The sequence below is a fragment of the Onychostruthus taczanowskii genome, unplaced genomic scaffold, assembly GCF_017590055.1.
Source record: "Onychostruthus taczanowskii isolate IOZ18803 unplaced genomic scaffold, ASM1759005v1 scaffold26, whole genome shotgun sequence".
Classification (NCBI taxonomy): domain Eukaryota; kingdom Metazoa; phylum Chordata; class Aves; order Passeriformes; family Passeridae; genus Onychostruthus; species Onychostruthus taczanowskii.
The window spans coordinates 7,878,455-7,905,766 of record NW_024499906.1 but is presented as its reverse complement, the minus strand read 5'-3'; the positions used below and the strand labels follow the sequence as shown (position 1 = coordinate 7,905,766).

General features: G+C 40.6%; 1 protein-coding gene across 3 annotated transcripts in view; it reads right to left on the bottom strand.

The window, feature by feature from the left end:
- Positions 1 to 25,670, bottom strand: part of RNASEH2B (ribonuclease H2 subunit B) — a 38,585-nt gene extending 12,915 nt beyond the window's left edge. For 2 of the 3 annotated variants that reach the window (XM_041407400.1, XM_041407402.1), the window contains exons 1-6: positions 25,536 to 25,670; positions 14,510 to 14,581; positions 11,476 to 11,583; positions 9,136 to 9,212; positions 6,442 to 6,562; positions 115 to 179 (exon numbers count right to left, since the gene is read on the bottom strand). In XM_041407400.1, the coding sequence (XP_041263334.1) occupies positions 115 to 179; positions 6,442 to 6,562; positions 9,136 to 9,212; positions 11,476 to 11,583; positions 14,510 to 14,581; positions 25,536 to 25,617 (525 nt within the window). In that variant the 5' untranslated portion in view covers positions 25,618 to 25,670. The remainder of the gene's footprint in view (positions 1 to 114; positions 180 to 6,441; positions 6,563 to 9,135; positions 9,213 to 11,475; positions 11,584 to 14,509; positions 14,582 to 25,535) is intronic. The other variant, XM_041407401.1, reaches the window with a different exon arrangement.
- Positions 25,671 to 27,312: the final 1,642 nt, after the last annotated feature.

The window sequence follows — 27,312 nt, the reverse complement described above, 5'->3', positions numbered from 1 at the left end:
CACATACCTTGAACTGAGGCACAGCACATGGCTCCAATGCAAATATGGACAAGCTAAAAAGCATTTCCATTTTGAACATACAGCAATTTTTAAAGAAAAAGGGAAAGACAATACCTTTTTCTTTAACCACTTCAGTGTCTTCTCTTCACTGTATTTGTGGAATTTCTGACTGCCAATCTCTGAGGAAAAACAAGCAAGGGGAAAAATGTCATGTCTGGTTGGGATTGCATTTTCAATATCTTTAAAAACTTTTCACTTGTAGATAGAATATAAAAGTTAATTTGCATCTTGCACATGATTGATATCAGGGCAATAAGTTTAAAAAAATATTGGAAGCAAAAAAAAAAACCCAGACTCCGCTGATATGAACAAGTCTGGACAATCTGACAGTTCTTTAATTAGGACCTAATCCAGCAAAGCACAGATTTTATTTATTTATGTGTAATCTTGGGTTCTCTTATACATTAAGACTCTTCTCAAGCCCTTGTAGTTTCACTTCACCTTCACTGTCATGTGTCACCAGACTGGTGATTTTAACTACCTATCTTGTAACACAAAATGTTGGTTCCACGATTTTTTTTTTAAACAACAGATTATCTTAAATCTTTCTGTACTGAATTCCAGCAACTAGTAAGGGACCAGGACAAAGAGTTGGTTACTGAAGCTAAACTATCCACCTCTTCAATAAACCCTTTCCCTATCAGTTCTCTCTCATGTCAGAGTGACTAAAGCAGAATTTTTACTTCTATCACCCTTTTACATAATTCAATATAATGTTAGAAGAAAATACAGAATCCAAAATAGTGAAACTCACTCCTTGTGGGAGGAAGTACATGATTCACTCATGATTTATGGAGCAATACAAATTAACTTGATATAAGAATTCTGGAGAGTGCTTCCCCTGCAATGACGAGGGCATCGTGAGCACTTGTGATCTAGAGATACATGAGTTCAAAACATCCAGGCAAAAGAGAAAATTACAAAGGCTCAAGGAAATTTCAATATAAAAATTCAGTACTAACTTGCAGAAAGCTAGATTTGGGAAATGGAATCAGATGCCTAATAAGATTTCACAGGAGATTTTGGAGCCTGCTGCTTCAGTCCTTTTCTTTAACAGGTATTTCAATAAGTTTTGATCTCCTGTATACCATTCTCATAAATACCTACATCTGTTTCATGTCAATTACTGATACAGTGTCATATTCCAACACTCATTTCATGGATTTTCCTTCTCCCCTGGCAAACAAAAACATATTATTTATGATTCCTTCAGCACTTCCTTCTTTGGGGTTTATCTTGGCTCTTCCAAATTGCACACAAACAGTGAACTATTATGTGCTCTTTCTGTATGCATGGCAGGGGGTATGGATAGGCCAAGGAAAGCTGTTAGCAAGATAAAAGTTTACATCTGTCTCAATAGTTGTATAATAGCAAAATACAAAAATTCTTCAGAGCAAAAATGAAAAAAACCACTAATGTACACTTTGCTTAATGATGAGGTGCAGGTAAAACAATTAGCTGTGACATTGTTGGCTGCAGGCTTTAGGCCTTGGAGGCTTCTAAATGTCTGTGAAAGAAAAGAAGCAGAAAATGGAGAAACTCTCTGGATACTTGAACCTGCTTCTTAAAGGGCTAACATGGTTTGGGTTCAAGCACAGTAAGTACAATTCATGGATTCCTCTCTTATCTAAGAAAGTTGGGGGAAGGGACATCCTCTGGGCACCATCCCCCAACCCATGCTGAAAAGTAATTCTTGTCTGGATTCCCAGGCAGACTCCCCCACAACAGCATGATTCAGAGTGACTCAGGGAAAGGAAATGTAGAACTGTGAAGCCATTTTCATTAAAACATGTGAAAAATAATTACACTGAACCCTTCAGAGATCACTTTGTTTGAAAATATTTTGTGTGCTTGACAGTTTTGACTATTAAACCCTAGAAACTGACAATATTCAAGACCTCTGAAGACTTAAAGTGAGTTATGAAAGTCACAAACTGCTGACAAAAGGATTCAATATTGGAACGTGGATTTAACATGTGATGCACATTTGATATTGGTGAGAGTTAGTGACTACATTTGATAATATGAGTATATATTGGAAAGCCTTTTGTTCCCTAATGTGTCTGGTGCCTATAAAACTGGTCTGAGACATCTGGAAAGATTGGGTTTGAGAAATACAGATGGAATATAAGTGGTTCTACAATTAAATAATATGTTCAGTGATCGGGTAATCGCTATGTAGACTTGGAAGTTTCCCTGATGTATTGTTGAGCAAACTGCCTAAAGCACATTTTAAAATCCATTTTCTCAGTGTTTTCCATAACTCTGAAACTTATAGGGCCCCTTTTTTCCTACCTCCTGGGAATACAAGCTTGGCAATATTATTTAGTTCTTCTAATCAGGTAAGTTTTTTTGGCTCTTCATGTTAATCACATCAGACAAGATCACAGTGCAGCTTTTGCCTTGCAAAATGAAACAGAGTAACACTCTAGAACTGGAATTCATAACCCTTTCTTAAACCTTCTTTACTGTACATTCAATCCAATGTCAGAATTTATTAGCAAACAACCTGCCTCACCCAGACTTAGTGAGCTGTAACACACCCTTTCCACAACTACTAAAGCAGGTAATTCAGTATTTAATTCAACTAAATGAATTTTCAGTGCCCTTCAAGAAAGAGGCCAGAGAAGGTGGGTTCTCTGCTAATTCAGTAAGTGTAAACTGTGAGTGCTCTGGGGTAAGAATTTCTGAGACAGATGTTAAAAGTCTTAAGACTAAATGAAGAGTGAAATAATCATGCTGTTAAGTTCTGTCAAGCAGAACAGAGCTGCTGCAGCCTTAACGCAACTGGTATTTCTTGCCCTAATGCTCTACTCCTAAAATGAGAAAGGCTACAAAGTGGACAACATTTTAAGTGCCAGAAAAGAGTGAGTACCTGAAGCCATAATGCTGGTATTTTTTACAAGCAATAAAAGACATGAGAATATGAAACACATAGAAGTGGATTAAACAGAAAGGTGATGTGTGCATGACAGGCAAGCAAGCGCCAATGGGTTTGTTGCGTAACAGTACTCTTGGTGTTCTATAAAAAGAAAGAAATCCTAAGAACAAGCCCCACTGTAACCCAATCCAAACTTGAACAAGAAAAGAAGTAGCACATACATGCAGGTACATGCCTGGGAAAATCCAAGAACATCACATAAAGCTGATGTGTGTGTACAGCTTTTATGACAAAAGCATTGTTGACCTCACATTTCAAAACAAAACCCAGGAAGTGAACACACCTTTAACAGCATTTGTTGGCAAAATGACACAAACTTATAGGTATACATAATGTGTTACTTGAAATGGAAAAAAACCAAGCAGTGAAGCATCTTCACTACTGTCTAACAGAATACAGTTTACGGGAGGATGCTCCCAGATGGATAACAATTGCAGATACAGCATCAGAATGGATACAGAAGTAAGACCAAGACACAAGATCTTGTATATAGCAGATACTTTTAAAAAAAGTCTTGTTTTGGGAACATAAATACTGCCCAAAGGCTGTACTGTTGTTTGGAGGAAGTGTCTCTTCAAAAAAACAATCCAGACCTTGTCCTAAGTTCCTATGCAGACTCAAGTATGACAGCCAAAAGGATGTGGCTCCATTTTTCACTTTCTCAGATGGGTGACCAACCTGACCTCCATTATGATAATGTGATCTCCTTAGTGGATGAGGGAAAGGCTGTGGATGCTGCCTATCTAGACTTCTGGAAAGCATTTGACACTGTCTCTCCCAGCACTGTCCTACAGAAGCTGGCTCATGGCTTGGACAGGTACACTGTACACTGGGTAAAAACCAGTTTGGATGGCCAGGCCCAGAGAATGTGTCACATCCAGCTGGCAGCCAGCCACTAGAGACCCCAGGGCCAATTATTTATCTAATACCTTTATCAATGATCTGTATGGGGGGATTGAGTGCACCCTCAATCAGTTCAGACAGGCAGCAAGTTGGGCAGGAGTGTTAATCTGCTGCAGGGTAGGAAGGCTCTGCAGAGGGATCTGGAAAGATTGGATTGATGAGCCGAGACCCAACAGCATGAGGCTCAACATGGACAAATGCCAGGTCCTACACTTGGGTCAACAAACAACAAACCTCTCCAGCACTACAGGCTGGGGGCAGACTGGCTGGAGTGCTGCTCAGCAGAAAGGGATCTGGAGGTGCTGGTCAACAGTGGCTGAACATGAGCCAGAGTGTGCCCTGATGGCCAAGAAGGCCAGTGGTATCCTGGCCTGTTATCAGGTATTGTGTGGCCAGCAGGATCAGGACAGTGACTGTCTCCATCAGCACTGATGAGGTCACACCTCCAGTTCTGGGCCCTTCACTACAAGAAGGACACTGGGGTGCTGGAGTGTGTCCAGAGAGGGGCAACGGAGCTGGTAAAGGCTCTGGAGCACAAGTCTGATGAGGAGCAGTTGAAGGTGCTGGGGGGTGTTTACTCTCAATGAGGCTCAGGGGGGACCTTACTGCTCTCTACACCAAACAGAAACAGAAAAAAGTTGCATTGAAGTGGGGGTCGGTCTCTTCTGCCATGTCTCAAGAGAAAGGATAAAAGGAAACGGCCTTAAATTGCACCAGGAGATGTTCACATCAGGTATTAGAAGAATTTTTTTCACTGAAAGGGGGGTCAGGCCTTGGAATAAAGTGGCCAGGTCAGTGGTGGAATCACAGTCTCTGGAAGTGTTCAAGAGGAGTCTGGATGTGGCACTTGGAAATACAGTTTAGGAGTGATTATGGTAGCGCTAGGCTGACACTTGGACTAGACCATCTCGAAGGTTTCATCCAACCTTGATGATTGTGTCATTCTGTACACAGAAGTTCAACAGCTCTTCTCTCACCCTGGCTACTTACCCCATGTTAAACAAGTTGTAGGGCACAGCAATTGCCTGAAAGCTTAAAAATACTTTTTAATGGAAATACTTGTCACTTTATGAGAAAGCAAAAGTGGTTTTGCGTTTCAGATGCACCTGTCCTAAAAAAGCCTTCTCAAAAGTCAGAACTCACCCAAAGAAAAATATTGTTTGGTCCAAATGATACAAAATGTAACTAGATGTTTCCGCAGGTTCTTTTGGAAATGCAGGAGGAATAGTAACATTACTCCACAATTATGTGTTTATGGAACCACATAATTCCAACAATCCCAGTCCCAAACAGAATGTCACAACAGCCTTTCTATCTAGATTTTCTGCTCCCTTGTGAAAGTGAGCATTTTCAACAGAAACATGTCCTGCCCTGAAGTACAAATGCAATTTCCCTACTCTACTGCATATGCACCATATCAAGCCCAAAATACTTAAACTTGTTCACCTAAATTAACTTACAGCTCCCACCCCCCACAAACACCTTATGTTCTATACAGCTAGAAGGAGGTCTAGTCTTTTACTTAGCAGACTTACTTTTTCAACACCTTTCCTTAGCCACTTTCCAATTATCTGTAGATTATCAAAATATTTCTTATATATATATATATCTCAATGATAAGGGTCAGCTTGCTTTGTGAAAGCAAATTCTTAATGTTTGTAGTTTTCAATCTATCTTTTAACTTTAACCTCAACTCGCTGGAGGAGCTCTAGTGCATAAGAATCAGACAGCTTACTAGTTCTGCTCCAGTATGTTCTCCTGTAGATCTCTATGTGCATGTAGGGAAATCTCCATTCCCTATCAGGGAGTTAGCAAGCCTAAGAATAATGCTATTTAAAGGACTGAAAATAAAAACCAAGGTCTTGCATGTTTTGCAAATCTACAAACCTGCAAAAATAATGTCACGCTCCTGTCTCTTCCCTAGAAAGCATATATTGTCCTCAAATAAAATGAAAGCCCCCACACCAAAGGGAATTCTGACCAAAGGTTGAGGAAATTATGTACAGAATTGATAGCTTGCTAACTTTTTCCATTTGAGTTTTCTCTCTCATATACTTACGCATCCCAAACAATTTTTTGCATTTTAAAACAATTAAGTCTTTAAGCTTAAACCCAAAACACTAAATTATGCAAAGCCAAAAAATTTGTGTTCTCCTTTCTCAGCAACATATTCATTCTCCTCCAGCTTTTTTCTACTTACTTTTCAATGGTTTGTGACAAAGGATGAAAAAAAGTAAAATGGACCACTTCTGTGCCAGACCATCCTACACTAAATAAAGAATTTATCATTTGTATGACACCTAGCAACAAGACTGCATGAGATTTTCAGAGTTGCAGCAGATAATCTGAGATTCACATATTTCTATTCACAAGACTGCAATGACAAGCTCTAAGCCTAAGCTTCTGTTTTCAAAGTACCGCTGTCGGTTGTTTGGTAAAGCATAAAACAATATTTAAATCTATCTTATAATGAGGTGATACTAAGAAATTGAGTCTTTTTTTTTGTCCTCCCTCGCTCCCCACCCCTTTTTTTTCACCTTTTTCTTCTGTTACGTGCTGTATGTACTGTTTAACATCTGCACACTTCAGCAGCAATGGGCAGCTAGGGTATTCTGAGTCTAGCACAACTTGATCAAGTGGCTGGAACTTTCCTTGCTGCTGAAAATACATCAAAGGGATTATAAAAGCATTACTAAAATGTTAAGACACATATATACACACTACACATATGTATATAAATATATATGCATGCAATGGCCATAGCTTTAAAATAAAGGATTTAAAGAAGATCGTATTTTGAATGGTACCACATGACACATTCAGAAACTGATTACAAAGCAAGCTATAAATATTTATTTCAGACCAGTAAATACCTGCAAAACGCTGAACTCTTCAAACACTGCACTTAAAAGGCCAAATTTAAAACAACACAGGGAGAAACTAATGTGAAGTACAGCAGGATTTTTTGGAAGATGACATAAGACACAGTAGTCAGTGTGTGCCAATAGTGTTTTAGACCAAAACCTGTTGGATTAAACCCAGTGTCATAACTTCCATTCACATTTTGCTTTTCCTTCCACAAAGATAAATCTCAAAGGAGCAGGGCAGCTTCTGGAACACAGTATTAACCTTTCACCTCGGCAAAGTCAATTCCAGTTTGGCCAGAGTAGGGATATAAAGTGATTTTGGCACAACTTAAATAGCCCCACACATGACAGAACCATCAAACAAATTTTGCCATTGCCAAACAATGCATAATCATTCAGCATGGTTTGGCACAACTGGCAACCTTCCCCTTGGAAAGATCCTTTAGTGCATCATTACAAAGACTCTGTGAACTTCTCATGCTTACAGAGTGCATGGTCTCTGCAGCCAAGGCTGAACTCATTATACTGGTCAGCATGAAAAAACCCACTTGGGGTACACTGCTTTCATTATTAATTAATTCTCTTGCCAGACACTCAGAGGCTTAATAAAAGTAACCATCTATTGTTAAAAACAATAAAATAAAATAAGAAAAATAAAAACAAAGAAAAAATCCCAAACAAATGCACAAAAAGCAGAACCAAGAAAATATTTAGAGGATTTTATTCTCCTTAAAAGGGAAAAGGCACAATAACCATGGCAAAAAGAATTTAGGAGACACAAAAATAAAACTGCAATAAGCTCTTTCTTGTAGATAACTGACCTGCTTGTGTCCCAAAGCAAGACAGCTGCATTTACATCATGCATGGGCACAGAGCCCAAGCCAAGAAAGGTGCTGCATAGGAGATGGCTCTGCTCAGAGACACCAAGCAATCCTGCATTACACTGTCAAAATCAAAGGACAGCGCAAAGGATGATTCTGTGATTTCCACTGATACCCATTAGTTCAAGCTGGAAGTGACTGTGCTGCATTCAGGCTAACCTTGCCACAAGACTGTAGAATACACTAACTTAGGCAAGGTGCTGCATGAAAGCATTTACCCTTTTTTAGGACCCACAACAGCTCTATGCATTTATCTGGCATCATGCCTGGCCTAGAAAACCAGAAAACCTAGAAAACAATGTACTGAAAAAGTGAAGGGCAGCACAGGACTCTTCCCATGCACAGAAACAGCAGCAGTAGCTGTCCTTTAGTCAGGCTACCTCAACACCACCCCACATATAGAGAGGAAATTTACTACTTCCCTAATTCAAGTTTGGCATAAAGCTTTCAAAGGAATGATGAATTCAGAGTGCAGTGCCCAGAGAACAAGCTGAACTACTCATGGAATGACCTCTTCTGGTGGACCACCCTGACCACCCAAATACAGAATACAAGTGCACACCCTATACCTTAAATAATTAAAACATCACTACAGAACAGTAAGATACTATTACAAAGGTATAGGAAGACTTTATATCTTCACCATAAATAATTTGTTCTCCTGCATTCTCCACTTGCAATCTAAAGCAGAAAATAGCAAGCAACCTTGTAGAAATTCTTTTAGGGCAAAAACTCTTAGGATGCATAAAGCGCATTGTCCCCACAAAACCAACCAAACAAGCAAAAAAAACAACAACAAAAAAATCAACATTTTGGTTTTATTTTGCGCCCCTTTTTTCACAGGTTGCTTATGAAAAAAAATCAGAAAATTTGCCTAAGACTTTTGATATATTTCAGGAATTTAAGTGAGGTTTTGATACACCCACAATAAATCAATGAAGCCATTTTTTAATTACCCAACTTTTGGATACTCAATCAGCCCACTGCTGCTCTATGATATAGCATCTCTACAAATGTTGTTGTTTCCTTTCAAATTCAAACTGCCACAGAAATGTTCCTCCTTCCTCCTCCACAGCATCCAAATTTTTCTTTCTTTTCCCCTTCTTTCCCAAAATAACAATTTTACTGATGCCTCAGAAAGGGCACTAGTTTGTTTTTATCTGATGACATGTCAGCATTTTAAATTCAATAGTTCTGGGACAGGCTCTCACAAAAAGACAAAAGAGATTCTCTTCTCTTAAAAAAGAAGCTGATTAGTGCATATTGAGATTGAAAGCTGACTCTTGTAATATACTTTACCAACCAAAAAAACTGACAGAAAAAAATACTTCTAGGTATTAAGATAATACTGCTTTAAAAGCAAATTAAATTTCCTTTATTATGGAAGTCACTCTTTGTAAAATTAACATAACTTCTGCAGAACTGAAGTCAGAAATAATGTTTTCTCCTGAGAATTCCAGAGAAAAAAATAAAGCAGGCTTACCTCTTTGTCTGCCTTTATGAGGTAGTAAAGTATCAGAAATAAGGGGTCCATTGGTGTAACAAATAGCAGGCGCCCATCTAGGTGACAGACAAGCAAAAGTAAGCTTCCACAATATATTGACTTTTTGGGGCTTTAGGATGTTTTTTAGGAGTGTGAACAACATTTTTTTTTAGCAAGTATCCCAATATTTTAATAAAACAAAATGGAAAAATAGTATTTATAATTTCATATTAAAAATACAGAGATAACTCAATTCTCTACCCTACCAAAGCACAAACTCCACTTCAGGACTTCTGCTTCATGTACTCTGAGTTTTGCCTTTTTTCTGGACTGTATTAAAACCAGCAAAATTGAAGCTGCCCTCTATTGGCAGATTTGGGGGCAACATAAATTGGATTGGTATACCAGAGATATTCAGCAACACCCCACCTCTAACACCAGGCAAGGCAACACTGCACTGGCAAAAGAGACAGGCAGGACAAGAAAGAATTTCAAGGACTAGTTAAGTGAGAGCTGCCTTCATCTGTAAAGGGAGAATCTGATGCAGTCTCCTAATGGAACAAAATAAACTTAGATCAGAATACATGGCTCAGTGTGTTACATTCCAGGTTACACACAAAGGAAGGACTTGGTCTCCCATTGAAACAGACACCTCTGCCCATCTGGAGCTCATTGCAGGACAATGGCTTAGTCAGGCCTTTTGTACAATTGCAGATAATTGGAAACAATGTAACATCAAGGAAATTCACTAATGAGACCAAATAATTGATGACAATTTGACAGTAATTAGCAAACCAAAAGCAAATAAATGTATTATTTTTTTTGTTTTAAAGCACATGATTAAGATAATTAAAGAAAAGGAAATCCTATTATGATGGCCCTAAAACTAACAAAAGATCATGTGGGAAGAATATGTTTTGGGCAAAGCTGATATCCAACCTACCATGTGTATTACCAGCATGATGCTCAGTGTGAGGCAAAGCAAACATGAGGACTACTTACAAACAGGAGAGCTTTGATATTGAAATTGGAAGAAAAAAGACCCACTAGCCACTTTCTCAAAGCTTTCATTTAAATGCTTTTCACCCAACCTCCAGGAAGAGTTACTTTTGCTTGTTCTAAAAATTCAGACTCACTAGAGGTGTATAGAGACCTCTGCCCTTCTCTGCAGATAACCAGATAATTTGTTTTAACTGCAAACACACAGATTTTGTTGTGTTGTTCTTCTCCTGACCCTTTCAGAGATACAGCAGCCCTAACATTCAGGAACAATTTTTCCACTGTATTTTTTAAAGAAAACTGAGGGCATGATTTCTTACGGCAACTGTTTCCCAAGGGCCAAAATAAAGGTTAGAAAGGGAGAGAGAGAATACAATGTGGACATAATTGGGAGCAGGGAGCAGACCCAGTCTGTTGGCTCACCCCCAAGACAGAGCAAGGAAAAGCTCAGAGACATACTGCTTGCACTGCTTTATGTGCCTGCAGAGGATGTTTAAAAGTTAGCACACACTTTGGGATATTACTGTTAAGGAAGGCATATGTCTGGAAGGGTTGCTTTTATTTATTACTATAAATGGACTTTTCTCTAATGAAAAGGAATAAAACAAATATACCTTAATCTGAATTAATACTTATGGACATGCTGGTCTGTGGACATGCTGGCAGAGAAACACTGCTACAATAACATCCTTAGTGAAAATGGGTTGTGAAAGCCATCACAAGCAAGTTACACAAGCTTCCTCCTCATTTTCAGAAAGGTGAGCAGGATCAGAGAATATCCAGGATAGTGCAGCCCAGCTCCTTTCAGAGATAACACTGAAATAGCAGCTTCAGACCTCTCCTGAGAACCCAGCACTTAGGCTGGGGACTACAGAGGCAATTTAAAGAACACAAGACCATACATTCCAGTGCTTGGAGCTCTAACACACCACTTTGCTTGGCTAGCTAAGGCCTTCCAGCCCTTTCTTTTCTTTCCCAGAGGATAACACATACTAGCTTACTCAGAGGACTTGCTGGTGTGATTGACAAGGAAAGCTAACTATTTTATGGCACTTCAGTTTAAACACAATTGAATTACTTACCCCTCCTTACCCCTTCAAGAGATGACAAATGAACATCAGCCTAATTGAGGCTGCCAAAGGCAACCTTTTAAAGAGAAATGACAAAGCCCCCAGCCCTGGTTAAATCCATATGGCAAATGAGTCTATCAGAAGGTGGGGATATGATGCAGCATTTCTCAAACAACAAGGAAAAACACCTGTAAATTTACTAGAAGAAAGAGGGAAGGTCTGTGTACAAACATCAGTTAAAGATGGGAGAAAGGCACATTATCCAACTCACCCTGTTGAACAGTCTGACCTATAAACCAGGAACGGCATTCCTCGTGAAAAGCTTTTACTTCAAACAGCTGCTGTGCACCACTATTGAATAAGTAAAGGGTTGCTTCCCCTGTTGAAAAGAAATCTGGTTTGTGTTTGTAAGCTTTCAGAAAAATCAAAAGAATACCCAATATGCTTGAAGAATGTGCCTTATATACATACAGACACACAAACATACACACAGTCTACATAAACTCACTACAAAGAGAGCTCAGACAAAAAACACTATTATATACAGATGTTCATTTACCAGCTCTATAAACGAAACTGAATTTGAATCAATAAATAAGACGTGTGAATAGTTCATCTTACAACACAAAGCCTTTGATCCAAACCCAAATCAAAATCACTCAAGAAATCAGCTTTTCTCTGCAGTGAACAGGGAAGGTGGAAAACAAGAGAATTCCCTCTCCTTCCATCATGTTTGTCTTGAGGATATCAGACTCTGGGTTAGGGGAACAAAAGTCTCAAAACTATCATGGACAATTTGAAATACTCTATTTTTTTTGTGCACCAAAATGGGTTGTGATGACTCTGTATGCATAGACATACAAAGTAAATGAGGAAGCTAGAAGAAGTTGGTTTCAAGTGCCCATCAGAACCTTAATATAGTTGGGAAAAAAAAAGGAAAGCTTTATTTTAGGTCATCCCATAACACAGCTCTACCATTTGACGTTAGTTTTGGGTTACAATAAAAGGGTGACAAACATTGCAAACAGGACTGGCATGTTTCACATCTGAAATGGGAAGTTACCACAACTACAGAAGGGGCCACCGAAATGCGGTCAGCTGAGTCTGTTGGCTGGATTGCTTCCATCTTGGTTATCAGTCCATCTTCAGGAAACAAGAGTAACTACAGCAGGGCTGTCCTGCTCAGAGCACATAAATTGCAAAGCTGCAGTGACTTGCAGATGATGGGCTGGCTCAGAGAAGCCTCAGTGTCAGCCCTGAAAGCTGACATCAGCATTGCTTTTCTCAGTCTGCAGACACCCCCAGGTGCGGAGGGAGGTCAGCAAAAATGGGCAGACACATGAATTCCCAAAAATGACTGGTAATGCATTTTTTTCCCCTTTATCCAAAAGGCTGACCAGATGTTTAACCTCACTTAAGGATATAATTTCAGTACTCTGATAATTTTTCTTTTGGGTAGGGGAGGAGAGGAGCAATGAGTAGTCATAAGGGGGGAGCAGAAGTTTCAATCATTACCATGTGCACCCTCAACAAGGGTCTACACCACAGTTTGATCAGCCCCATATCAAACTACTCACAGAAGTGCTGACTGAACAACTTAAGACTCCTACCAGTGAGTGTGCTAGCCAAATCCAGTGGTGAGCTACGAAATCTTGGTTCTTTTGAACCCTTCTTATTACCTAAGTACAGCTCCTTAATTTATGTCATTATGCTAAAAGGACAGTCACCACAGGTGCCCTACAGTACTGTCAGACAGGAACTGCAGGGGATGGGGAGAGAACCTGGACAGCTTTGCTCACAACTTCACTGATGGTTCTTGTGGTACTTCCAAACTGCAGTCTGATCCTACTTTATAGTCTGTGTAAGGGACAGAAATTTTGTTCTTTTTACCTGTCTATATAAAGGACAAAGCGTGTTTTTATTTAATAAAGTGGTTAGCATCAATTCTATAGTGTGCTGAGTCCTTCAGTGCCTACTTATACAGTATCTGGCACCAACAATTCATCTGTTAGACACAAAGGTAAGGAAAATACATTAATAGTGCGTTCTCAGTTCTTCCATTGTCAGACTTTGTATTTATAACAGGCTACATAACTGAAAGTCTAGGCAGGCCTATAAATAAGGTCCTGTAAATTCTAAAGGAACACACCCAGACAATCATTGCACTTTAGGTTTTCCCCAGAAAACTTCCCCAAGATCTCTGATTCTACAAGGTAAACAGATCTCTTTTTACACAGAGAAAAACAAATTAACATCTATGCTTTTAAAAACATAACAAACTACAAAGACAGTATGCTACAGCAGGAAATAATAACACAGGTGGAAAATAGATGTGTCTTTATACTCCCACTGTAAATCTGAGCAATCAAGAAAAGGTATCATGACGAGTAAGTGATTTAACATTCTGTACTATTAGTTTTGACTATATCCCTCTTTCAAGAACAAATGTAGTTCCTATACTGTGACAATAAAATTCATCTGAAGACTCAGTTACACACACATATGTAAATACATATAAATACAAGCAGACAATTTCAGACCAAAACAATAAAATTTAATCTATGGAAAAGAAACTAGCTCAGACAAAGAAAAAAAAAACAGCATGAAAAGTGTTTTTCAAACAGAATGTTAACCCTAACAAAGGCTTTCTGCAAGTTTCTGTTGCAGCATCATACACTCCAATTATTAATTAATCATAGAATAATTAAAAATCCTTGACAAGAAGAACAATATGACTAGAAGAAAGTAATGGTGGCATGGTGTTGCCATTGAATTGCCTGCATTTGCTGGTCTTTCTAATGTATTTTGAATTCAAAGTGCTTCTTCCTCTGCTAAGGAGAAAAGAGACACCACGACCTGGGCCACGAGAAGAAAATTAGATTTAAAAATTAAAAGACCCAAAAAGCTTGGTAAGTACAATTGAATCACTTCTTCTAACTCTATTTGTTTTATAGCGTAAGATGAATGCTAAGAATCTTAAATTTGGATTTAAAAAAAGAAACTTGGACTCAACACCCAACACTGCAAGCTCCCCAAAACTAATGCACTTAAAACCAGAACTTAAATTACACCCCTTTTTTGTTCTGCCAGTATTTCTGATGAATAAACAATTCAACCAATTAAAATTATAAAAGAAATCCTAAATGTTTGCACAGCATTAACCATCTGGCATAACCAGCAGTATCTTTGGCACTTAAGACTTGTACCTATCATCATTATTTCAGCTTTGAGAAATATGAATCTTTTGGTGGTGGAGAAAATCAACTAGACTTTTAACAGGCTCATGTCACAGTTCCAGAACTTGCCTGTGCTTGGGTTGCGAAGTTTTGTAAACAAGGGTTCGCTGTCAGGTGTCTTAGGGGGATCAATAGCAGCCTCTGTAGGGGGAGAGGAAAAAGTTAGGAACTTGTAAATTGTGAAGTATTTCACATCTGCTTCACTAAGACATTCAGAATTAATTGGATTGACACTTTTTGAAAACACACACATACACATCTGCCCAAAAATTGTATGCCTCAGCCCAAATTCATCCTACCTGATCAAGGCACTTAAATTATGATTCCAGACTTCCTGGCACTCTCTATCTGTCACAGGAAAGATATGCACCTGGGGATGATTTAGATTTTGAAAACCACTTCCCCCCAGAGAGCCTTCAGGCAAGAAAGCTCCTAAATTTGACATCCCAGTTAAGTAAGATGAACTGATACACTGCCCTGATTAGTCACAAAGACAATGAGAATGCTTTGGTTAGTCAGGCCAAGCACAACGTGGACATTAAGAAAGTCCAAAAGGTAAAATACACATGGGAAGAAACTATCCTTTAAAGCTTTCACAAAGTCAGATTATGCAGGAATTAGCCTATTCTAGTTATTATGTCTGTGAAAAACATGCACACTTATTTATCTTTTATGCATGAACTTGAAATATAAAGACTGCATTTAATTCCCCCCCCCCAAGAAAAAGAAGCAGAGAGAATGCAGCACCTCTGGCTGAAGCCCCTTACAGATATTTTCTTTCCTGTATCTTTGAACCAACAGAAGATAAAAAGCAGAGCCACAAAAGCATAATTTTTTTTTTCTGTGAAACTGAAAAAAGAAGGAAACAGCTACCACAAGGACGCTGACTCAAGTACAAAAAAACCAGATCTATAAGTATCCCCAGTTAATTATATTCTAGCCAAGTTCTCTTTGTTGGGAAAGTCTAACTTATATTTATGAAAACAACTTCCCACATCTCAGTAAAGAGCACCGTGACAGCATCATCTTTCTTAGCCTGCACACTGCCAGTTCTACCTCAATTCCTTTCATACAGGCATTCATTAGAGCAAGGAAAATTACTAAACCGTTTCACATATATAATGAGTATCCAGACCCCAGAGAATGGACTGACAGAGATCAGGCTGATGTTTGTGTTACGGTGCTGCTGAGGAAAGCAGAGAGGAGCAGTAGAGGCAGACTGCATGACTATTCAAAGGAACAGAAGCGCCACACTGACTTTCCCCTTTCAGTAACATCCAGCAGGTTTGGGAAGAGGAAGCTGGCACAATTCACTGGCAAACAGGGAAGTATGAACAACTGAAAGTAGCTGTCCTCCACCCTGGCTGAAAGCCCCAACATATCTGAAAAGAACAAGTGGACTTCTCACATTTGGCTCTTCACTAACACCTCATGGGCAAAAAAACCAAAAGGCCCAAATAACTCTCAACCTTCATACCCACCCCTTGTTATTCAGCTGGGCCACCAACAGAAGTTGCCCAGATAAAGGCATAAGGGGGACACAAAAAACAACTGTGTTCAGTGATAAAACTGTTGGAGGGTAATAATTCTCAGAGTTGTTCAGAGTATTATTAAAATAATTTAAAATAATTAAAAATTATTTAAAATAATTTTCTCCCCTTCAATACTCAACTGAGTCTTCAGGTGGCTTGAAAAAGTGCTTCAAAAAGTTTCAATATAAGTTGAGGGCTTTTAATGGAAAAAGTCCATATTTGCTAAGCAGACTTGCCTCATATGCTGATACATAAACACATGGTTGTCAAGCTACATTTGCCCTGGCAAAGGCGACTTTCCAGTTTCTAGAGCTGTGTATATTTCAATTCTTGACCACAGTTTAACATTAGTGTATTTTTTGTTACTTTTTAAAACACTGAAGTGATTAATGATAGTGAAAGAAACACACTGCACGTGTTTACTTTGATGTGTTTCACATGAACATATTAAAATATACACAGTAAATGTGAGTTTCAAAATTTAAAACAAAAAGCAAAACAAAAAAACCCCAAAGGAACTTTCAGCGCTCGCCTGCTCTGCTTTCTTCATGCACAGATTGATGAACACTGGGAATCTGTCCAGCTGAGCCTGAAGTTGCATCTTGTCAGCAATTAAGTCGACAATCCTTCCTAATTTTTTGCTGGTTTTAATGACATTTGCATCTTTACTGGGTTGAGATGTTCTCTTCCTAACCTGCTAGTAACACACTGAATTTATCCATCTCTGCTAAGCCTGGGGGACACCTACAGGTAGGGAGCACAAAGTGTAACAAACCCAAGGAATACAGTGTCCCTTCTCTTCATCATCAATCCTCTACCTTCCCAACCAGACAACCACCCTCCTTCATCCAGGCCTGCCCCATGCCATTCCAGGCTCAGCACCCTCTATCTGCCCCTCTGGTCCTGCCAGCAGCTCTTCCCCATGTGCTGAAGGGCAGCACAGCTCTGCCCACGGGACTCTTTGGTGCTCCTCAGGCTCCAGAGGGTTCAGCAGGGCACAGAGGGCAGCAGGGATCAAACCCCAACAAACAGTCTGAGCTGCAGGCTTCTGTCCCAGTATCTCATGGGATCAGAGTGTACGTCACATTCTCCACACAGCTGCCACGGAAAATAGTTTGCCTGAAGGGACATGCACACACACAAAGAGAAGGGAAGGACCGAGCAAAGGCAAAAGCGGTTTCTTTGAGTTTCTTTAACATTCAATTTCCTCAAAATGTAGGCAGTATTCCACTCCACTTCCAGGGGCATCTGAAGTATATTTTTGTTATAGATTGGCTTACTATATGTCAAGTTGGCAGACAAAAAAAAGAGGCAATTGGGAGAATGCCTGCTTGGAAAACTGGATGCAGTATTAATATGGCCTTAAGGGCAAAGAAGGCCCTATTTATCTGAATTTAAATACCTCGTGACTAGGAAAATGCTGAGCAAGGGATTTTTGATGTTAGGTGTCCAAACCTAACTTATTTGTGTTCTGGACTGTAGCCAGGAAAGGTAACTGGATTTCTTTAATGCCATTACATTTATCAGTCCTTCTACTTCAGCAAGGATCTCTTATAGCTAAGTAAACACAGACTTCTTAAAAGCAGTACTGTAGCCATTTTCCAGAAAAAATGAGAGTTAAACTAGGTTAGGAGGTTTTTTCCATTTTAAGGTTTACCTCCAGGTAAGAAATCACCTTACAGAAAATAAACAGTAAAAACATTACAGGAAGAGCTGTTTTGTTAAATTCTAAAGGAAAACATCAGATGATTGCCACTATGTTTATAATAACAGTTCCCATAGCTCAGCCCTGAGTAACTTTTTCCCCAAGAATACTTGGGGGGAGATAGGTAAGAGCTTTTTGAACAGTACAGTCTCTACCAACAATGGCCCACAGTCAGGTCAGCTTACTAACATGTGTCATTACAGCATGATTTTCTCCTAGGACAACATACACTACAATAATATAAAAAACTAATAGAAGGGTACAGAGGGGCTCTATTAATCCTGTCTCAAGGAGGCATCTCAGCCAGCAAGTCACTCTTTAAAAAAAGACAGAAGGCAGATACTTCCAGGAGACAGCTGAAGAAAAGGAGAAAATATTATGGTATTTCATGGAGGTCAGACATACAACCTATAAAATGCATAAACAAAACAAAGCTTTCAAAGGATTTCTGGCAATGATTTCTTCCACCATGGATAGATATGAGGCACTAATGAATCTGGTCATTAAAACAAAAAAGTGTTACCTGGTACAGCAACATAGATAAATTGAAAAACAACATAAAACTCCCAGTAAGAGCTATGAAACTGTAATGGATGATGCAAAGTCTATTCACCTTTTTTTAAGAAATGCTTATAGAATACTATATATAACAGACTAATATCAAGTTATATGGAGTTCCCATGCAAAAAGCTGCCAGCCAAGCAAGTAAAAAGGCTGTAAATATCTGTCAAATGCGTAAGAGGAAAAAACCCTCTGAGAGCACAAATTTCCCAACCACCACCAGCCTGCAAAGAAAAAAGACTATTTAAGTCTGGAAATATAAAGTTAAGATTTCATTTAAAAACAGATATTAAACCATACGTCACCTACACAAGTCTTTTCCATTCCCTTCTTAACTTCTAACTGTGCATGAAAGGTGTGTCGGATGGAGACATTATGACGGAGCCCATTAAATAGGCATTTTATGGAAGACTTTAAACTATGTCGCCTAAGGGTACAGATAGGTTAGATCTATTAAACATTTCGTGTTCTTTTCTGAATCTCAACCCTCAAGAAAATGGCTTTAATTCACTGTCCATGTCCTTTGTTGTGCAGCATGCCCTGAAAAAAGCCTAGTGAAAAATAATTAATAAAAATAGTACTTTGTATCACCCAAATTTTTGATAATTTTTTTAAGTAACAATCAACTGCAAGTATAATAAATGAATTCAGGTATGCACAGACTGAGGATACAGTTTCATAAATGGCTTCAAATGGCCAAAGACCACAGTCCATAGAAAAGTGCAGTCCTGGGGTCCCCAACTCTGCTCCCTTCTTGTTTTGTACCATCAAAACTAGCAAGCTTATGGCCCCACAGCAAGTCAGCTCAGTCTACTCATCCAGCTGAGAAGTAACCAACTACAATGAAGAAGTAAATAACTTTCAATCCTATCAGTAAGCTCACTGGAACAAGAGACAGGACCCAAGGCAGGAGCAGATGGTGTAGAATACACCCTACTCCTCATGTGACACAGGTGTCTTTGACCAATGCACACAAATCAGAAAACCAGATCATATGTGAACTGACAGGGTTGAGAAAGCAGGAGATGAGCCACAGGTCTACATTGTTGCTTCCTTGGCTCACAATACTCAGGGGAGCACTGAACAGAACACGGCTCAATTCACCTCTGCAAACAGCCAGTATTTCGCAGGTGCTTACACAGAGGGTATGGGTTTGTATTTGCCCACACTTGATTTCTGGAAATATTCTTAATTGTTGTTCAGTTATGTAAATTTGATGTTACCTCATCACCTTACTCCTTCTATGACTGTACACAGCACTCGCTTCAGTGAGGGGACTTTTGCCATGGCTATTGTAAAAGACAGAATGATAACTGGTTTGGCAATCATGGCATTTATTATTTAGTGCCCTAAGGAAACAATGCTCAATGTGACATAATTTAGAACATTGTACAATAAACCACAGTATCTAAAAAAGGCACTGTTTTCTATCTTGACCACAAGGTCAGAAAGAAATGCTACTTGACAGTTTGAATAGTCTTTTGCTCCAGGACACAGCTAGGCAATACAGCTAAATTTTAAGACTTAAGCCTGAGAGCATCTTTTGGCTTCCCTTTATGCTGGCACAATTCACTTTTTAGCCAAAAAACCCCCATGTTCATGGACTCACTAGCAGCAATGGACAGTACTAATTCATCCTTTAGTGCAGTCGAGATGCTTGGCAGAACATGCAGAGTTTCAGCTGAATAAAGGGGAGGTCAGTCTTGAGAAGTTCAAGAACTGGTTATCACTTGAAAGGATAAAAACTACAGACTTCCCTTCTCAATATTTATAGGGTCAGCACTGGTGCAGCTGTATTACTGGCTGAATCAGCCCTATTCCCATATGCAGAGAGGCCTAAGTTGGCATAAGTTGGTCTCTTCCAGGCCAGATGGCAGAAAGCAGAAGTGGGAGATGGTGTTACACATTAAAACATCTCTTTTCAGTTATTTTATTTGCTATGCTTCCTTCTGGCTCCTTAGCTTGCCAGTTATATCTGCTTTATTCACAGCAGAGCTCAGTATGCCTTTGAGTTACGAGATGACATGTAAGAAAGAGTGCAAATTACCTGCAGGCAAAGGGCTTTGTTCAGGAGATGCAAATGCCAGTTTAGGGGGAGGTTTAGTAAAATATGCCCACACAGTGCTAACTTCTAAAATAACCATATTCACTTTCACCTTATTAAAAAGGTATATAAACATGTGCAATTATTTTATATAAGTTTTCTGATGTTTTGACTCAGCTGTTAAAAAAATACATATTTGTTTATTGCAACATTATTTCCAAGTTCTTTACCTAGATTATTCTGGGAAAGTATTAATGTTCAATTATTCTGCTCAATTTTGACACTCATTACAATTTTTGATTCAAGCACCCTAACAGCCAAGCAGTGTGATCTATTTCGTAGCAGATAAACTGAATTTTTTTAAAAACACTAAGTGAAAGCATGTATCAAAGTGCAAGGATGGAAAAAAAATTAATGTAAAACCTGTCTACTTCTGTTTTTAAAGCAAACCACTTTCACAAATTAAGTATTCCACAGCTTCTTTTTCTATGACACCTTCTCTCACTATGACCCAAAATTTTCAAGTCAAATACTTCCTTGTTTACTGCATAGAGACAAAAGTTCCTTAGTCTCAACTGAAAGGATGGAGGATTAATTTAATGTGTGCTGATGCCCCATGGTTTGGCATCACAGTCCATTTATTTCTGCCTCCATTTGACTTTTGGCATATATGAGATTTGTTCAAACAATCTGCCAAGTATAATTTGAAACTGCTCCTTTTATTTTTGAATAAGTAATTCCTAAAAATAATAGGATTGTTAAATTTCCCTCCCCCATTGCAACCCTTCCAGTTCTATTCATATGGCAGTTCCAATAAAACAATAAAAGAGCTAATCAATTTACTGTTTAAGAAAACAGCAGACTGAAAAAATGTGCTCAGCTAAACTTGTCTAGCTCAGAAAAATGAAGGTTGAGAATAATTTTCAGCATGCAGCTAACCCTTACTTATTTTCCTAATACAGACAAAGAACATATTAAACACATCACTCTTAACTTTAGGTGTAGAATGGAACATCACACTTAGAAAACTGCCTCCAATTCCTGACCTCTTTGCTAAAACCAGTGAAGGATATAAATAGTTTCAGTTCTGACATAACACCTATCCCTGAGGAATACTGAAAAAGAGACTGTCCTTCACACCAATCCTGTTAAGCAGCTAGTGTGATTTTGGTAACACCGGTTTGAAGCTATTACATAAGAATGTTTGTTTGTTATACAGAGCTCAGATCACATCTACCTCAGACACAGTGACTTTACCACAGTATTTGAGAGTTTTCCAAAGCTCTGCCTTTAGATTCAGATTGTCCTAAAATTAAAAATCTTTAGATTTAGACAGCCCTAAAATACTGCTGGGTCTCAACAATATTTCTCAGTCTAGAAAATAACTTCTAGCTCTTATGATTTTCAGAGAACACATAAAAAATGGTAGTTCCATGGGCCCAGCTGAAAAGGCAGGTAGAAATTTCCTACATTCACATTAAAAAGTAGCAGTGGTTTTTTTTAAAGTACATGGATACTCAGTAAATACAGACAGAATCTGCTCTATTAAAGCACATCATTAGTAACTTTGTAGCCGTGAGAGAGCCAAGGTTTAATCCCCAAGAGCTACTACTTTTCCCTTGTACCTGTTCAGTAGCTAGACCAACAACAGAAAGCCAGTACAGGCATTTCCACATTCTCACGGGTAGAGAGCTTGGATACAAGGGTAATGTAACAGCCTTGATTACCCAGCTCCCACTGAAAATGCAGGAAAGCACTATCTGGAAATGCAGCCATCCACCAACAAAGCCCGTGTGGTCCTTCAGGACTCGTTAGCACTTTGGTGTCTCTGTACCATGATTCCTCCAGAACTCCAGATTCGGGAGGTCTCCTTAACCATCAACGTCAACTACTCTGCACAAAGCAAGCTCAGATCCAGATTTCCAGCCAAGCTAATAAAATCCCCTGGAACATGGCGCACAACACAGAAACACCCAAGTGGGTCTACACAGAGCCAGCTTGGCCCATCAGGACTTATTAGCTCAGACACTGTCTGAAAGCAGCTGCACTGCAAAGCTGGTTCTGGAAACAGCGGAGATGTGTTAACATGGCACAGCACATGAATTAATAAACTGCTAGTGCTGAGCTGAGCCTGCCCAAGGCTAAATCTGGTGCCTGTATATCCACTGCACAGCTAATCTGCAACTGCAGAAATGGCCCGAGGAGCTGACTCTGTTTCAAGGCCAGCATGCACAGCTCTACCGCTACCAACATGACCAAGTTTTCTGTCCTTTCACCTTCCTCCACAACGACCAATCCCACCATCTCCTGTTTGTTCACTTTTTTCTCTCCTGGCCACTCAACTCCATTTCTCAACCTTTCACTACACATCCCCAATAAGGCTGCACAATGTACATCAGCGACTTCCAGCCTTTCTGGAGTCATTAACATGGTTACCACCTTCTCACTCTGCCTGAGCAGCATTTCCTAACTCCTCTCCCACCACTTCTGGCTTCCATCTTTGTCCTGCCCTTGATGGTTCAATCCCTAACCATTACACTTAAAAAAACAAAACAAAAATATTATTGTATTTGCACATCAAACTGTCCTGTCTTCATGGAAAAAAAAAAAAAGCAAGTATCAGCAGAAATACCACCACAAGACTTCTCAGCAGGCCAAGGGCAGGCTACCATCTCAAGAGGTACAATTTCCAATCTCACCCAGAAGTTGCTTAGCAGTCAGCTCAGACATGACTGAGGCTCTTCTTTTCCCTTCCTACTTGGAGTCCCCTTTGTGCAATTTTCCCATGCCAAACAGCCCGAGTATCTTGGTGTGGCAGAAGGGCTGATGAGGACAAAGTCTGGCTCAGTCAACTCCTCTTCCTCTCCCCACCATCACCCACCTCTACAAACCATGCAAAGTCGCTGCTGAGCACACAGAGCTTGTAGCTCTGTCCTGTGATGCATAGGCATGAGAGGATCACTAATTACCAAACTTTTCCAGTGCTGGAAATATGACAGAATTAATCACTTGCTACAGAAAGTGACAGTCTGTCCCTCTAAAAACACTTCACACCATTGGTAAAAAACTCACCCTGACTGCATTCCTCTAGCCAGAATCATAACTTCAACAAAAAACACGCGCAGTTCTACTTGACAGAAGAGATTCCTTGTTTCTGAGCTGTTTCCAGAACACTGAAACCAATATAGAAACTACAAAATCAAAAATAAAACTGAAATTTGTCCTGTCAGTAATCACACATGCTCTGAATGGCAGAGCAGCCATTCATTGTCCATGCAATATAACAGCATATAAACATGTACTTAAACAGGGAAATCAGTACTAATCTCATAACCTTCAATATTAAAGCAGACAAGCTTTTTTCAGCAGACTCAGGAACAAATGGCATTGAACTCACACCCAGAAACAGATTCTGTACTTATCTGCACCAGTTGGTTTTAGGTATGTATGTATCATAATGCCATACTGGTATTATGAAGATAGAGATGGTCATACGAATAAAATTTTACCATTAAAAGACATTTCTGTTCTAAATCCAACTGCAACCATCTTCATTCCTGAAACTAATCGGGTCTTCCTACTACACATTCTGCTAAACAGCCAATGAAAAATTTCTGAGATTCATTCAACGGAGCAGTTATGAAATGCAAAATTCTGAAAAGTGGTAACAAGTTAACTTAAAAAAGCTTTTCTGAAAATAATGTTAAAACAAAACTAAAATCATGAAATGTTTTATTTGGCTGGCTCTCATCAGCTGTGGAGTTCTGAATTTATCAGCCACAGACTTTTTTAAAAAATCACTATGTGCTTTGAAGTTTAACTAAGGCTTAATAAACTTTCTTACAGGTCTGGAGTACTACATAAATTTTGTCAGAGCTGTGCTGGCATAATTGGTAATACAAACTGTCTGGCTTCATGAAAGTTACAAGCTCTGGCTCCAATCCTGCAAACACTTACTGAAAAGTTTAACTTACTGCACAGAACTGACTACTCATGCATAAGCTAAGCATATTTGTAAATATTTGCACAGTATGGACATCTGTTGGCATAGCCAGTCATCTGATACAAGATTCAGCTTTAAATCCTAGTCTTCACAGAGTCAATATTAAAAAAAGGAATTCCTCACTTTATAAATTCCTTTCTTAGGCATCAAATATGTCAGATACCAAAGGGAGGAACTGAAAAGTTAAAACTAGAGGAAGAGAGGAATCAGTGAAATCATAGCAATTGGTTCTGTTTCTCATGAAACTAGAGAAGCCTGGTTTCTTATGGGCACATGTCTCAAGATTGAGCTCCTGCCTTATTTTCCACCTTTGCTGAACAAAGTTCTTGCTATGCCTTTCCTTCAGTGGTGCCGTTTACAGCATTTCTCACACCATCACAGGCAAAGCTCAGAAAATTACTCCATCTTTTTATTAGGTTTGGTTATTATCACTGTCCAGTTATGGGCAAGTTAGGAAATAGCCACAGTACAAAGCTGGCCCACAGATAATCATGGAAGTCACATTTCCTTAAAAACTAAACTAGAAAAGGACAGTTATGTCTCCTTCCTCTTAATGACTTGGCATTTGAACACATCCGGTTTCACTCATCCTTTTTAGCAGCAAATCATTTTGTGATCTGTTTGTTTAAACCTGATAATACATGTAAGGAGCAGAAATACATGTAAGGAGCAAAGGCATCCTCCCACGGATTCAGCGCACATGGGAGAGAGCGAGAGCCTCCACAACACAGTGGATATCACACCTGCAGAGCTGCCGTGGGAGCTCTGCTGCTTCAGCACCAGGAGCTGAGGAGATCCCTCTGCCTTAGTTTAGCACTGATGTCTGTTTGACAGCTGTGGCTCAGGGCACGAAACCGCTTCCTTCAAAAGCTGCAGCAAGGGACTGAGGGCATGGAGGCAAGGCGGGCCGCCAGCTCCGGGGAGGGGACAGCGAGACCCCACCGGGGACATCGGTGACAGGAGCCCTTGGCAAAATGCTAATGACAGACGTAAATTAAACGCACTGATCCAGCGAGGGAAACGGGGTCCCTGGAGAGGGGAGGGCAGGTACCGTGCGGGGCCTCGTGTACAGGCCGTGTGTCCAAGCGGCCTCAGCACACCCGGGCGGGGCCCGGCCGCCCGCAGCAGCCCCGGCACCTGCCCCAGGCCCGGGGACGAGAGCCCGCCTCCCGCCCGAGCCGGCCGGCGGGGCGGGAGAGCTCGGCGCTGCGGCAGAGCCGCCCCTCCGCGGAGCGACCCCGCCGGGTTACCTGGGGCAATGAGCACCCACTGCGCGGGGGACGCGCCCGCGGGACGCCGCTCCGCGCCCTGCCCGCTCCGTGCGCCCCGCATGCTCCGAGCGCCCCGCAATCCCGCCGCTCCCGTTCCCGCCGCCGCCGCACCAACATGGCGGGCGGGCGGGGCAGGCCGGGAAGGGGCCGGGCGGTGGCGGGGCGCGGCCATGACTCGGGATGCGCCGCCGCTCCGCCTCTTCCCCTTCCCCTTCCCAGCCCATACAGGCAGCGTGTGGTGCGGCTGTGGCGGCGGGAGTGCCGGCGGCAGAGCCTCTCCCTCTCCCTCTCCGCCGCCCCTCGGGGCTCGGGCGGGAGGGCAGGATGTCCCACCCACAAGGGAAAGGCAGCGCCCGAGGTTCCTGAAGGCTCGTGGTCCAAAGGAGCGGCAGAAGCCACGGGGTCCGCAAACAATCAGAAAGTTTTATTAGTGAATCGCGCACTTGGCGTGGAAGTTGTTTCGTTAGTCCCTGGCCTACTGTGTAAGCACATGGCAGTGGGTTTTGATATAGGGGTAGGTTGAAAGGGAAGAGAGAAAGGAAGAGATGAGTTAAAGAGGGGCAGAGAGAAAGAGAGAGAGGAAAAGAAAGGGGAAAAGAGATCGCCAGTTCTGATTCCAGCATTCATCCTAGTCCTAGGCGTCGCTGCCCAGGCTTGGGAGGGATACCTTTGTTTGGATAGGTTTTCTCCACCCTGAAGACGGGCTTCCTACTTTCTGTGTAAATTGGTTACCAAGTGCAGTCCGATCTTTCTGGAAATGGGTCAAAGGCCTTTGGGGGCTTGGGTGGTCTTGATCCCCCTCTACAGTCCATGCCCTCCTCCTGGCTTCATCATTCCCATGCTTAAACTGTACTGTGTTGTGCTCATCTCCAGGAACTAGAACAAGGGTGTTTGTCCAGGAAAAGTGCTGCCCTACCTCTGCATGACCCCCTTCTCCAGCCACATCTCATGACATGTCAGTACTGTAGTAGTTAGTTCTTTCTAACAGTGTGACAGGGCTTGACACAAACGGTGCAGACTGAAGGAAATTCCATTTAAACATAAGAAATGTGTCTTTAGTGGAGCAGGTTGTCCTGAATGACTGTGGTGTCTCCATCAGTGGAGGTACCAAAAACCAGGCTGTGTGTTGCTCTGAGTAGCCACTGCAGCTGTAGCCCTGAGGAGGGGGCTGGACTAGACCCTCTCCAAAGGTGCCTGCCAGCCTTGGCCATTCAACGGAACTCCTACAAGGCTGGTCGAGGGCAGAGCCACAGTTCTCTCATAGCCGTCATCCTACCCAGCTGTGTGGGTCATGTGTACAACATGATCCTGGTAAATATGTTCTTTTCCTCCAGATGGCTCTGAGAAGCCATAGCCACAACACAAAATGCATATTTTCATGCACATGTACATATATGTATGTAAACTTGGCTTTACCCGTACCAGACTGGATTGATGGCCACCTTCCCAGAGATTTAGGAATAAATATTATGTTATCAAAAGTATTAAAGTATACATATCAATTGTAAATCTCAGAGATATGAAACAAATATTAAAAACATACTAACAGAGCAGAACTAACCAAGGCCAGCACATGCAAAACAGCTGAGCTGATGTAAGGCTGAAAAAAATAATTTCCTGAAGTTTGAGCATATACCTTCATCACTGAGATTACATTAATCTAAATTTGTTTTATTTTAATTTTTCTGACTTTTCCTTCCACTGATTGAAGTAAGGCAAGAATTAAGTGCCAAAGACCGCACTGCACCATGTGTTT